Genomic DNA, 15,359 nt, shown 5'->3' with positions numbered 1-15,359 from the left:
GTGTCTGAAGAAAAATCAATTTTATATTAAAAACAAGTGAGGAAAATTTATGGCGGATGCCAAACAGGAGGAAGCAAAAGATTCATTTCCTGAGCATACAGCAACAGTTGCCGCAACCACAATCAGCGACACTTTTCATGTATTGGTTGTACTGTTAGAAAAACATAAAACGCACATTTACACGCAGAAAGGCTATTGCTGCTGCTCTACCGCTGTTACTACTGCTGTTACGGTTGTTGCTGATACGGATTCTGTTGACGACACTGATGCTGATTGATGTGCATTTATGACATGCAACACATACAGTATGTACTCTGTGATACTTTACTTTACTCTGCGTGGTAAAAGAAACATATCCTTAGGATATGACTTAATACAGATTTGAAATATATACTCACATATTAAATGAACTACAATTTTGTGTTGACATGATAGCGTGATTGGATTGGATGGTAAGAAATTAAATTATTAAGGAAACCAGGCATAGTCTGAAGTGGCTATAAAACTTATTCAAACTCATTAATTAGGAGATATTCTATACGTTTGGTCTTTTAAGAAACTTTTTCATATAACAGTTAAATATCTCACCCTACTTAAAAATACAATAAATTGAGGTATTGATATAATTAACATACGAGGGCTGTTTGAAAAGTTGGATATTGCACTTAATTAGTTACAAAAATTCTTTTGTTGTTGTTGTTGTTGTGGTTTCTTGAGTTAATGCTATTGGCACTTTTACTCTTTTGTGGCTGAGGGGATTATCCCTGCCCCTCACTAAGCTTTAACTATACTAGAATTCATATAGTTTATTTATCGTTTAACTGATATCGGACCGTAGGTTAGTATATCTTTCTGTGGGTCCTAAGGTGGACTTGAGGTATGTTAGGGCAGGGTTGGGCAGCGTATTTTTAGTAATATTTTTTTTATAACCTATCAATATTAAACAACTTAACAGTATGTTTCCACTACATACTTAGTAAGTGTAAATATATATATATTTAATTATTGTATTGTGTAATAATAATTTTAATTATTACCATCTATAGGACGACTTTTTTTTATTTCCAATAAGCATGTTTTTTTCTATTGTCTAGTTAGAACTACTCTGTGAAAAAAATTGTATTACTAAGTAAGTAAATTATTTATAAATCAGAATTATCAAAGTCTAGAAACTTTTCAATAAAAAAAATATTATGTTTCATTTGACAGTTAATGAATTTATCTGTCAATTTTCTTACAGCAATTATTAGTTTTTAAATTTTTGTAAATTTCTTTCCATTGCAATTTTTATTCTGCTAGAAATTGTAATTAATTTGAAATAGTTTAATTTAAAAATAAATCTTAATATATATTCATTTCAAAGCTACAATATGGATGCAAAGATTAGTGAATTTATTCCTGAAAGTAAGATTGAAAATTCTAAGAAAGAAACTGTTCCAGAACATATTAGCGATATGAACAAAATTGTATCTGCTAACCAAGCAGAGACCGAACCCAAAGGTAAGTTTTTAACTTTTATAGTGACATTGTATGGCCTTAATTCTTTATTGCAAAAATGTTTTTCTATTTCTTGTCTGTATTGAAAACTAACCAATTTCTAGTATAAAATCACATGTTTCAATATTTTTAACTAACATACTTTAATATAAGTGGTATTAATATTAATATGTTAATAATACTCCACTCCATAATAGAGAGGCATGCCATAAGATAGGGTCTACCCTATAATGACTTTTATGGCTCCTATGATGACAAGGAAGCTGTGCTCTACCTCATGTGTTTGTGCACATCTTTAGCTATAAGATCAAAAATTTTCGAGGCCCATTTTCTTACCGACCTGACCAAGCTGTCATCCTCCAATATTAGGGACTTACACAAATTCATAGAATTGTCAGTTTGATTTACCGAGCCATTATTTGAGCTCAAGTGGGCTTTCTTTCCACCTCCCTTACTTTACTACCTTACTTCATATGAACCATAAAAGGATCCTAGAGATACAATATGAAAAGTTTTTATATTTCGTTATTCTTCGCAAAAATATAGAACACAAAGTATTGTTATGCTGATAAAACCAAACGTACAGGATATCGTGGAATAAAACAAATTACATATATTAGTTGTTCCTCTGATATGGACTACATGTAGTACCTATATGTTTAAAACTCATTAAGAAGTGTTATGCTGTATAACGATATAACCAATATTTGGTATTATCGGAGTCTTAAAAAAAAACACCGCTGATTCCAGTACTTAAAACAACTGGATGTGCAATAAAAATCTGATCTTGATAAATACTAATTTTCAGATAAACACTGAAAAAATACATTTCAGAGACGAATACGGTTTGAATATCAAAACCTAATCAGTGGAGTACATAACGTGGTTATTTTAAGGTTCAAAGCCTCCTAAAATATTTTACACTATTTTAGGCTAGACATAATGCAACTTTTTCAATTAATTAATTAATTAATTAATTATTTGCGTAGGAACTTTAAATGAGTTCTCAAAACCTTCTCTTAAATGCGATTCTATATAAGCTCCTGATCAGAAGTAAGAATTTCAGATTACATTCTGAAAAATTTTTTAGTCAGGTATAGAAAATGATAAAAATGTAGAGATTTTTTTTATAATTAATTTTAAGCTAGATATTTTTTAATGTTTAACAATTCATACTCGTATGTATTCTCTATTACACAGATGTAGAACCTACTTCTAACAATTGCATCGAAATACCTAATCAAATCAATGAACTAGGTCTAATGGATGATTTTACATCTAACAATCGTATCGATACACCTACTCGAAAGGAAGTAATTGAAGAATTAGATCTTATGGAAGAACTAATTTTTAACAATCACATTGAAGGATCAAATGGAATGGATGCAATTGAAGACTTGGATCAAATTGATGAAGATACATCCAACAATCACAGAGAAAAAGCTGACAAAAATGATTTAATTGAAGATTTAAATCTTGTGGAACAACATATTTTAGGCGATCACATTGAAACACGTGATAAAAAGAATACTTTTAAAGATTTAGATCGAATGGATGAGCTGACATCCAACGAACATATCGAAATACCTAAAAGAAATAATGCTCTTAAAGAATTTGATCGAATGGAAAATAATGGTAGTTCATATATATTGGAATTTGAAGTCAAAAAAAATTAAATTTAAAACTTGTTTGACAGAGTTTTCCGACAATTGTGACGAATCCATTAAAATTAAAAATGATCACAAATTAATGAATGCGGAAGTTTGCTTGGACATTGGTAATAAAGTTAACACAGAAGTGAAGCCTCTTAATGGTATTATTTAACTTTCAACTTCTTTATTTTACTTTCTACATAATTATGTATTTAGTACCTACGGAAGACAATCTGGAACAATCTCATGATAAAAATGGCTTAATGGCCGATTTTAATCTTCGTGGTAATAGATTATTTGTTTCTCAGTAAATTTTACCTAATTAAAATCTTTATCTTGCTTTCTATATAATTATGTATTTAGTACCTACGGAAGACAATGTGGAACAATCTCATGATAAAAATAGGTTAATGGATGACACAGATGTTAGTCTTCGTGGTAATAGATTATTTGTTTCTCAGTAAATTTTATCTAATTAAAATCTTTATCAATTTAAGATAATTGTGATGACGATAATAGCAAAAATAGTAATGGTAATTATATATTTTTATTATTTCAAGAACTTCATAAATATATTTAACTATTTGTTTCGAATGATCCTCTCTGAAATTTAGAAAGAGACCACATTGTTAATGCTATAGAAACAGTCAATATCGATATGGATATGGATAGCAATGAAATTTATTTAAGTTCAATTAGAAGTGATGATACAAAAAAATTTAATGGGAGTGCTGAAGAAGATGTTAAAATAACACATTTAAATAACAATAGCAAAATTAATGATAATGACAATGGTGATGGTGATCAAAATGATTTTGAAGTACTACAACGTAGTAATGACAATAGCAGCAATAATGATAGTAGTCATGAAGGTCAATCTGAAACAGTACAACGTAGTAGTGACGATAGCAGCAGTAATGATAGTAGTGATGAAGATTATTTTGAAATACTACAACATAGTAGTGACGATAACAGCAACAATAATAATAGTGATGAAGATAATTTGGAAATGTTAGAACATAATAGTGACGACAGCAACAATAATGTTAGTAGTGATGAAGATCATTCTAAAGTACTACAACCTCAATTTAACGATTGCAATATACATGCTAGTAGTGATGAAGATGATATAGAAATAGCACATCCTAATAACAAGAACAGGATAACTGATAGTAGTGATGGAGATGATATTAAAACAGCACAATCTAATAACGCCAACAACGTTATTGATAATACAGGTGAAGATAATATTCAAATACCAAAACTTTGTAGCGATATTCGCAACATTAATGACAGTAGTGATAAAGTCAATATTTGTATACCTCAAACTTGTGACAAGAACGTTGTAAAAGTTATTATTAAAAGACTTAAACCTCCAACAAAAGAAAAAATCGGCAAGTAACAATTTATTTATATATGTTAAGTACTGATCATTCTTATTCAATAATTAACATGTTGAATAAAAATCAATCAATATATTGCTTAACAGTTATAGTTAGCATTAGAGATTAACGTTATTTTTGACTGCCTTTGTACGTTTTAGTTCCCTGGTACTTTTCTTTTACATAAAAAATATAAAAGAGTAGAACTTTCTGGACCTATACCAGATCAGAGGCTACTTGTCGCATAACTTTTAACCAGATCACAGCTACCATTTTGTGGCATATATAAAGGATTCGAAGTATAATTAGTCATAAATTCGAGAACGACTACTATGTTAGGCATACACAAAACTGTTAAGACCAAGCTATTTGCCATTCATACAAAGTTCAAAAACAAGCTTTGCATCATGAAGACATTAACCATTGTCCACTGTATAACATGCTGCCAAAATTTAGTAGCTTTTCCATAGTATAGGTATATTTCACCATAATATTGTAGGTAAAATAGGTTGGGATTTACTAACTTCAACTATGTGTTAGTCCATATAACAGTTAAAATGAATCAAAACGTTAAGAAAAAATTTATAATAGGTCTGTTCCACTAGCTACTCGTAGTAACTTTGATTAACACTGTGAATATACAAGCGCATTCCACCAGCAAATTTTCGAATAAATGAAAACATCTGAGAGAGCGTAACATCCCTGTCGAAATTTGAAAATGCTACACAGACTTTACTCGTACTTTTTATTTCAAGTTAAATTTGTGTTGATATATAAAACAGCTGATTTGGTTTTAATTTGAATTTTTGTAGTGTTTATTTGCGCGGCACTCGTGTTCTCAGCAGACTTTACACAAGGCTGTTCCAAGAAGATCTGTGTAATGAGCGTACTTTGACACTTTATTTGTGTTACGCTCTCAGTTTGTACTTTACTTGTGTTTTACTTGAGTTTCACTACGAGTAGTTAGTGGAACAGACATAATATAAAATATAATCACGATTTGTTTTGAACTAGACTAGAAACTAGACTTTGATTATACTGTGTAGTGTTCTGTTCTGACTTGGTACAATTCATATAATAAATTGTATATCGTTCTCTTTTTAATCGTTCGTTTGATATATATATTTTAGTTAATATCGACCAGCGCTCTGATGCAGACTGTGGTAAACGAATCTTAGCCGATGTGAGTAATACTTTTCCTAAACCTGACGAATCACTTGCAATAGAAGAACACTTCATAGGCAAGTATATAATAATTGTATTTATATACTAAGACGAGTATGTTTACAATTTTAATTAAATATTTTTAGCCAATATAAACAAAAATAGAATAGAGTATAAATTTAGAATCATAAAATCAATGATGCATTTTCTTTTCCTATAGAACCTCAACCTGAGGAGCTTAAATTAAAATCAATTACTGATAACATTTCTTCTCAAAGAGAAATGGATTTAAGAAGGTATTCTAAGTCAATAACGGCTGCACAACCACAATTAGATGACAAAATTGAAGTAGATTTCAGGAGAAAGCAATTAGAAGATCCACTTACAATGATCAAATTAAATGAATTCAAAAGGAATTCAAGGCATTTAAGTAGGAAACGTTTAATAAAATTATTAAAAAATGATATCAAGTATGAGCGAAAATCTCGCAAAAATAAACAACACCGAAAAGGAAAGAAGGGCAATGATCATCAAAATGCTGAATGTAATTACCTAGAATTCTTATTTAGTTTAAATAAGATCGACGGTTGCTGGAAAAAAGGAATAGATAAACTGTTTCTAGATTTAAACAAACGTTTATCGCTACAAGAAAATTGTTTATTCCATAACACTCTAAGAAAATATCAATCCATATTTGAAACCATCGGTAATACGATGATTGAGGAATTGAAGACTACAATTTATAAGGATTTACTAAAGACCTCCTATATTATGCAACGTAAACTCTGTGCAAATAAACGTAAACGGTCCAATAACTCACTGGAATCTGAATTACCAACTAAAAAAAAAGTATTAAAAGAGCATTAAATAATTTAAACAATTAATTTTGAATATTAATTTCTCATTAATTAATTTAATTCAATAATTTTTCCTATACAATCACAAAACTTTGTTAACTATCAGAATAAAAAGTTCAAATAGATTAAAGCGATTTTTTAACTGATATGTTTAGAATATCTATGTTATATACAATTAACTTGTAATATTATACTGTTAAATTAGTAGTATTACATTTTAATTAAAAAATCTATTTCAAAATTTTTGTATAAAAATCCATTTCACTTTCTATCCAAAGCCTCGGTGAACTCTACTACGTAAAACGATATCCTGTGTGTCTGTGGTCCTGTCTGTTCTCAATAAATCGTAAAACATTAGCTGAAATCTGATTCTGTTATGAGAAAAAGCAACATTCGTTCCATGAATTAATATAATTTTTTATTTTGCACTCCACTCTTTAACCTCAAATGTGTACCGGTGCACCTATCACCTTGCGGGATTCACCTTAACAATATTGCTGTATTTTGAGTGTATATGAGAGTGGTTTTAAATCCATTAAATAAGAAAGATTCTACGAGGACATTGCCTTTTTAAATTTTAATTTTATCTGAGTTGCAATAGTACTCTTCCATTTCAACTTTCCATAAAATAGAAGTGACTGCAGTTACCTAACTCTGTAAATCGATAAAAGCACTTCTAACCTTATTGATTCCAAAAGAAACAATCTTCTTATGCTTTTTTTTTGATTTCATATTTCTAAGATTTTTTATTTGGAATGGAATGGAAGATAATGGAACCTTATATTAGCTACTCATGATCATAGACTTTTCTTTACTAATTGATAAGCATGTTTCTTAAAACTTCACGTACAATTAACTTAGGCAACCTTGAATGCTGAATTACGACATTAGCGTATTCCAAATATTCTGGATAGGTTAATGGTTGATTCTGCAGTGCACTTTCTGCACCATTCAAAAAAATCCAAGCCAGTCTAATCGATGTAAAGACTTTAAAATGGGAAGCAAACATCATACTTTTCGGTAATTTAATTTAATATAATTTTATATATTTCAATCCATATAATTCTTCAGTTTCCACAAACCCATATAGTTACAGCTATATTTGGATCACATTTGAGAACCGCGTGAGAATCATACAACCTAAGAAACTTAGTTAATTAATATTCATTTTTTTTTAATAAATTAAAAAGAAACTAGGTTTATATAAATTCCTAATATAAAATATATATTCTTTCAATTCGCCGAAGGGTCCTACCAATTACGTAGACACAACATTTGGACTACGAAATTATTTGAACGTGAGCGATTTAGATTAGAAATGAATGGACTAATTGGGTGTGAAGTGAAATAAAAGAATGAGAACGGTAAATGGAGTTAACATAAACTATTGAAGATACTGAACTATCGCGTACCAAGATTTTGGCATTTTAGTGATAGCAAGAGAAAACTTCAGATCAATTGGATGGTTTATATGTATAGTTGGACAATTAATTAGGGATATAAAGCGGATACTGAATACCCACTAATACTTTCTGAATAACTACACTAAAGGCAAAGAATACTGTATACAAAAACTATTAATTTTATATAAGCCATCTGTTCTCAGATAAAAATAATTAATAGCACGTTTTTTACACAACACCCTACTATATAAAGTCCTTTCATTTTATGCTGATTTTTTTAACAGATTATTATTGTTTTTCATTTCTTCATTTGCAGAGATTACAAAATAAATAAGAATTCAAAATTCCCTTACATTTTTTATGTCATAAATTGCGTATTAGTTTAATCTTCAAATGGAAAAAGTGCCTATTAGAGAGCAAAGTTCAGCAATACCTTTCTACGTACATCAGAAATTCTATTTAAAGACGTAAACTAAACTTTTTCTCAAGCTGCCGTCCTTAGGTTTGTCTATTTTTCTTTTCTTTTGGTTTTATCAATGTAAAAAGTTTTCGTTTAAATGCAGTTTGAATTTTCCATTTTCAATTGAAATGGAAAACAAAATAAAAAATAGACACCTACAAGGCAATAATATGCACATCCAAGAAAGCAAGCGACGGAAACTAATACCCAAAGTGCAACTCAAATAGTTTTACCGACTTTGTTGATGTACGCTTTCTGCCCGCAGGTGACGCTTCTTGGAGCATGATAAATTTAAGTTTTCAGATTTAAGTTTATGTTTCGCAACTACAATTTTGAAAATGTAAAAAGTGGCACCTGAGATCATGGAGTGGAGCAATTGCATCACTTGACAATTGCTTGCAATAATTTACAGTTCAAATGCTTTTGAACTTTTGTAACGCATGTTCAGCACTTCACTGCTGAAGATTTTACTCTAGTTGGATAAAGTTTACTCCATTTGTCAATGGAGGAAAACGAAGTTTACTTGGTACTTTAATCAAGGTAAGTGTTATATATTGTGAATTTATTCTTATTTCGTACCCTTTTTTTCAATTTTGCTAAAGAATTTGCTCAAATAGTGAAATTGTCCAACCAATCGAATACCAACAACAGTTTATTGTAATATCTTCTTAGATATTACGGTTGCATCGTTAGAATTGATTAAAAAGACGTCCACAAAAAGACTTACAAAAAGAACTAAACTACCGCAATTAACATCTGAATATAGCCACGTACTAAACGTTTACTTGCCACACATAAATACATCTGTAATCCATATGACACTGACCGTCTGGATGCATGTCCAAATACACACGCGGATTTGAATCCTATTGATTAATATTTCCTTTCTATTGGGATGCCAAGATTCATTATATGCGTCCAGCTTAGGCTTAACGTTATTACCTATCTGTTTTCTTATTCCTACTTTACAACACTTCAATCTCTCCATCCTGTGCTATAATCCAAGTTTTTTATCCTTATATGTGGTTACTTTTCAAAACAGCGTAAGTATATTTTTCATGAATTTTTTATTTTAGAAATATAAAGCATTCATATATCGGTAATAATAATATGTAAATACATAAAATTTTACGTAAATAGTGACATTTTTTCGAGAAGATATGTTTAAAAAATAAAAGTTTTCTACTCCTGATCTTTCTACAATTAATAAGTTAGCATATATATATGTTTTATACCGACAGACGGCTATTGTTGTACTTTTATTCACACAAAAATAGCTTAAGCATGAAATGTATGTATTTTGTATTTAAAGAATTTTTGTCATATTGTTTTAAATAAAAACTATTACTATTAAAAAAAATTCTTACTGTTAATGTGTTATAATATAAAGCGAAGTTAGCGTTAGTTTTGCAGCTCTTTACATTAACAATATTTATTTAATGTGAATGAAAACTTATTTTACGAAATAATATACGTATTTAATATTATATTATTATCTTATCGGTCACATCATTATAACATAATAATAAATATTTAATATAGAACGTTTTCGTTTCATTTTAACTGGTTTCGAAAAATTTAATTTTCAAACCCGTATACTTTTAAATTCCCAGCCTCACGTCGTCGATCATTATTATCTTTATCATCACAAGCATAAGCTAGTAAGTATTTTTTCGGATTCCAAGCTACAGTAAATGTTGATGCATCTACCGGTACTTTTGTTACTTTCTCACCCGTTGTAGCATATGCAATATCAATAAACAAATCTTCACTACCAGAAGCTATTAATTTGCCATCATGACTGAAAGAAATAGTGCGTACAGGCCATTCCAAACGTTCGATTACATGTTGACATGACAATTCATTCGCATTCCAAACAGAAACCAAAGAATCAGCAGACCCAACAGCAAAATATTTGCCTAGAACACATATGTGCATATATTAAATAAATAAATAAATCAAAAATTCATATAAACATACCAGTGGGATCAAATTCAATGCATATGCATGTCGCAGGGTGTCCTCGAAGTACTTCCATTGATTCTAAATTAGGATAACTCAAAACGTGTACACTACCTGTACCACTAGTTAAAAAGAACAAATTATTGTTTTTATTCCAAGCAATTTCATTAACCTAAAATTATATAAATTAACAAAAACCAATAGAATAGATTTGTATTTAAAATACCTCAAAGTTAAATTGTTTCTCAACTTTTATTTTATTTGTACGTGCATCGATAAATGTGACTAAATCATCCTTATTGCCAACAGCTATTGTTTTGCCATCTGGTGACCAAGTTATATTAATATTTTCACCTTTTGTATTCACAACAGCAGAACACCTTCCAGCTCTAGCGTCCCATATGCGTACAGACTTATCACCACTAGCTGTACTTAACAAATCTGGATGATGTGCGTGCCAACACAGCTGATCTACAGAAGCTGTATGACCACGTAAAGTGGTATCTTTTGCCTAATATATAAAAAAATTATTTTTATATGTAATATTTAATTAATTTTTTTTATTAAACCAACCAAGCGATCTCTGTCTAATGTGTACACAACAACAGTTTTATCAAATGAACCTGAAGCTAAACGACGTCCTTCACAGCTCCAACCAACTGAATGCACCTATCATAATTTTTATATTTCAATATAATTTTAATACCATAAAAATATTATTAAAAAATGTTAAATTAGAAAATTTTACTAACCTTCGCTGAATGCGCTCTCTGCTCACGTACGATCTTATGCCTTTTAAAGAAATACTGCAAATCTTTTATATCCGACGATATTTGTGCACTCGTTTGCATTTTAAACAACTTTTATTATGTTACGAAGATAATTTATATTTTTTATGGAAAACCGGCACTTTGGTAAACAAAAATTCTTTTTCATTTGAAAATGCTCGAAGTGCATATGAAAGTATTTTCATTTTGACAGCTGTGTGCAGGGTTGCATTTTCTGCAAAATAATTTTCATAAAAATTACACAATAATAAATTTCAAAGTATTATATATATTTGCATATGATTTGCATAATCTTCTGATCATATATATTTTGTGAAACATAATATTTTGTAATTTGTGATAATAATATTAAATAATTACATAAAAACATATGCAAAGTTCATACAAGTAAATTATTTTTGAAATCCGTCAATTGCACACGATTCTATCAGGCATAGTTCACATTATATATAATACTGGATTCACACGAGAGTTTTGTTTGTTGTTTTAGCTGTCAAAAATTTATTTGTAATAACAGCTAAACTTACAAACAAAATTCTTGTATGAATCCAGTATAAACTTGAAATCTTATACCACAAGTTCAAAAATGATCTATAGATCATGAGTATCCGTTGAACAAAATAATAGCCTATCATTAAAGAAACAGAAAATAGTTTCGTAGGTTATGACTGAAATTCAAATATTTTCTCAATAAAAGACTATAGAAGGGCTTAGACGTGCTCAATAACTCAATTAATCGAAAAAGTTTAATATATGTTTGATTTTGTATTACCGAATTACCGAGACATCAAGTCTATTTTTATTTTTTTTGGATTAATTCATTCTTATCATTATAAAGTCTCGCACAAAATTTGAATTGAATTTAAAGTGTTTAAGAAAAATTATTAATTTGAAGTTATGAGTGGAAATCTTAAAAAAAGAGGAAGATTTCATTCAATTTTGAATATATCTCTGCTTGTTATTTTTTTGCTTTTAAGTACAAAATAACAAACAAAATTATATGCTTTGATCATTTAATTTTTCAGCTCTACGCCCAAGATTAATATCCATTTTCCTTAAAATATTCCATAAAACTATACATTCTAAGAAATTTTTTTTATAGTGTTTTATGTCAATTTTTCGTTAGATTTAAATATTAGATCTAAAGTTTACCGAGAAATAATTTAAAAAAAGCGTTCAGACATACATATATCATTTTGCATATTACCGTGTTATATGTGGATAACCCTGATGTTTTTCCTTTTATTTAACATTTTGACTTCAATAAGATTTTTAATTCACAGCGTTCTTTATTGAATAAAGAGGTATAAATAAATTAATTTAATTTCCTGTTTTTTAGTATTCTATAATTCAATTAATTAATGTCATAATGAACTTCATAAGACATGGATTTCCCCTTACTCATTATTTTTTAGTTGTAATTATGTGTAATGATATGAAAGCATTAAAAAAACTCTTTGCATATCCCGTTTTTCAAATCAAAACGTTTATTTGTCATATATTTGATGTCTATTATATGCATACATTTTATAAAATAACAAAATATTTACTTCAGTACGAGTAATGGCAACAGGCAGCAACAACGGCCTTCACAGTACTTTGTTAGTAAATAAAATAATCAAAATGACCGTGGACCCCGAGTTGTTTCAACGAATAATATTTCAATGCCAGATAGAAATTCTCAATTTTTAATACGGAAATATTATCAGATCAAGTGAAAGCGTTGAGTGTTCGATGCTTCTCAACAGTTTTTAGTTAAAGAATTTATATAAAAGAACCAACAACAAAACTAAAATAGTCGCTAAAAACTAATAAGCAAAATGAAACTACATTTAGTGCTATTTATATTTTTCTTAAATTTAATATTTACAATGTGTAATCCATTAACTAACATATTCAACCACATATTCAACACACAAGGATCATACAGCAATGGATATAATCGTCGACAGTCAGCGCCTTACTCAGCACCTCGTCCGCCTCAACGGTCTTATAAGCAAATATGTCATTTAGTGAACACAAATGGATTTACTAATCCTGGAAACGTGCCGAAATGTCCTTATTGATTACGTTTATGTTCTTAAAAATAGTATTTAACAATTGCAAAAGTTAAGAATATATTTAAAAAGGCGTATATAATGTAATAAATAAAATGTTTTAATTTATTTAAGTAAAATATTTTATATTTGCGCATAGTTTAAGATTTATACTAAAGGCCTAACAAGTTATGTTTAAATATTTAACTAAACATTTTAAATTTAAGATAATTCGTGGTTATTTATTAACAAATTTTTACTATTTAAAATAGTTTATATTTAAATAAAGATATAAATGCATATACTAAAATTTGCTATTCCAGTTGGTTAATGTAAAAAAATTAATTTAAAATCTATATCAATGTTACGGCATTTTCTTAGCACTTATCATTATGCATACACGGTTTCAGTCTAATCTAGCCTAGCCTAATCTAAAATAGCCTCTTTTGTACAATATAAAACACACATGCTAAGAAAAGCGTAAAGGCAAAGAACAGCAACATCTTATCTGTACACTCTCGTCGTCCATATTTCTTTAACAACTTGCCGGACTGTGATATTGTACCTGCCGTATTGTGTAATTCATCCCTAGTGGCTTCAACGTTCTGTGATGAAGCAACCAACGTTTCAAGTGTGTGAGCACTTTTTTGCGTTGTCTCAGACAAATGTCTTGATATGGCCAGCATTTTTTCGGTAACATTATTTTCCTGTGATACTAAACTAGTACGATTGTGACGTGCACCCGCCGTAGTACGTTGACGCAGTTCACTTTCACCTGTTATAGCCATCAATTCTTCACGATTAGCTTTTTCTATTTCCAACATAGCTGATATGTTAGCTTTACGAAAAGCTTGCAGTGTTTTAGAGAATTGCTGTCGATATTCGTCTACTTCTTTGGATAGATCTGGATCACTCATATCACGTGCCCAGTCATCAAGGTGTTGTATATTTTTACGTAAAGCAGCTAATTTTGCTCTGCCAACTTCATTGAACGCTTCTAATTCAGATATGGATCCACGGTATGTAAGTATGTCCTAAACAAAAATCTAATAACATTTGTATGTGGTGTATATGATTATACTTTACTTGAATAATTGCTTTCGCCTGCAAATTGTTGTCAATTAAATCCTGTCTTATAGAATTTAATGCCAATTTATCTGTGTCCATCTTTTATTTTTGTTTTAACTAAAATTTTTTAAAGAAACTAAATACAAATGCTACTAATTCTGCAAAACCAACTCATCACTGTGCGGTTTGTTTTGACAGCTGATGTTAAGGTAACCATCCAACTTTAGTCAAAATGTTGCCAGACTGCCTACTATTAATAAAGGTGACCATGTAGGAGCGTGTATAAACGGATAAAGTCTACATGTACAAGAGTCGCAACAAAATTTCTAGTAATAATGGCAAACCATTAAACTTGAAAACCTAAAAATGGCAAATAATAGTTTTTCTACCATGGACTACAACTTTTAGTTTTCTTAAAATTTCTCTATACTGGAAAAATAGTGACTTGAATCTTCTTTTTGGATCCTTATATTCATAGTTCATCACATCTGCCACATAAAGGTGCAAAATTGCAAAGCGAACGCTTACAAACGAACAAACTTTTATATGTAACATTACCTGCGAATGTTCGTTCGTTCGCAAGTGTTCGCATTGGTGTAGATGCACCTTAAAGCACTAAGCTATTGTAATATTAATTTACTAGATGGATTTATAAATACTCAGACTTAGTAATAAAAACTAATTTTTTTTGGAAAATATATAGTTTATGCTTCAATATAGTCCGTTTTTAGCTGGACACACCGAGTCCATTATTCTTTCAACATTTGGATATCTTTTATATAATACGATTTATCAAGCCCTCCAAATTATGCCTCAGTTTGCCAATCAACTTCATCATTTGATACAAATCTCTTTTCCTGGAGCCATCTTTTCAAGTTTCGAAACAGGTTATAGTCACTGGGAGCCAAATCTGAAGAATACAGTCAGTGAAGAACCACGAATAAATTCGTACTGTAATTCGTTTAGTTTTACCATGGTTTTCATTGATGTGTGATGGGGTAACTATCCTGCAGAATTTTTATCTTCAACACAAATGTAGTTTTTTTTTTAATTTTCTCATTCAATCGATCAAATAATATACAATAGTAGT

At 29.6% G+C, this 15,359-nt stretch overlaps 3 protein-coding genes across 3 annotated transcripts; 1 reads left to right on the top strand and 2 right to left on the bottom strand.

Moving 5' to 3' along the window:
• Positions 1–1,101: 1,101 nt before the first annotated feature.
• LOC119683605 (putative uncharacterized protein DDB_G0282133) lies at positions 1,102–6,654 on the top strand. Its single transcript, XM_038097384.1, has 10 exons — positions 1,102–1,129; positions 1,364–1,500; positions 2,698–3,132; positions 3,194–3,310; positions 3,366–3,434; positions 3,513–3,587; positions 3,647–3,682; positions 3,764–4,543; positions 5,662–5,772; positions 5,916–6,654. Exons 2-10 carry the CDS (start codon positions 1,371–1,373, stop codon positions 6,560–6,562), a joined length of 2,400 nt encoding a protein of 799 aa, XP_037953312.1. The 5' UTR covers positions 1,102–1,129; positions 1,364–1,370; the 3' UTR covers positions 6,563–6,654.
• A 3,277-nt stretch (positions 6,655–9,931) lies between these two features.
• Positions 9,932–11,379, bottom strand: LOC119680337 (THO complex subunit 3-like). Its single transcript, XM_038093102.1, has 5 exons — positions 11,130–11,379; positions 10,951–11,046; positions 10,604–10,888; positions 10,396–10,549; positions 9,932–10,334 (listed from the first exon to the last, which is right to left on the bottom strand). The coding sequence occupies exons 1-5, from the start codon at positions 11,226–11,228 to the stop codon at positions 9,994–9,996; spliced, it is 975 nt and encodes a 324-aa protein (XP_037949030.1). The 5' UTR covers positions 11,229–11,379; the 3' UTR covers positions 9,932–9,993.
• A 1,988-nt stretch (positions 11,380–13,367) lies between these two features.
• LOC119684969 (vesicle transport protein SEC20-like) lies at positions 13,368–14,466 on the bottom strand. Its single transcript, XM_038099128.1, has 2 exons — positions 14,288–14,466; positions 13,368–14,235 (listed from the first exon to the last, which is right to left on the bottom strand). Exons 1-2 carry the CDS (start codon positions 14,366–14,368, stop codon positions 13,633–13,635), a joined length of 684 nt encoding a protein of 227 aa, XP_037955056.1. The 5' UTR covers positions 14,369–14,466; the 3' UTR covers positions 13,368–13,632.
• Positions 14,467–15,359: the final 893 nt, after the last annotated feature.

Source organism: Teleopsis dalmanni, chromosome 2 (genome assembly GCF_002237135.1).
Source record: "Teleopsis dalmanni isolate 2A chromosome 2, ASM223713v2, whole genome shotgun sequence".
Taxonomy (NCBI): domain Eukaryota; kingdom Metazoa; phylum Arthropoda; class Insecta; order Diptera; family Diopsidae; genus Teleopsis; species Teleopsis dalmanni.
Note: the sequence above shows the minus strand (reverse complement) of the source record. Positions and strands in the feature narration are given on the sequence as shown.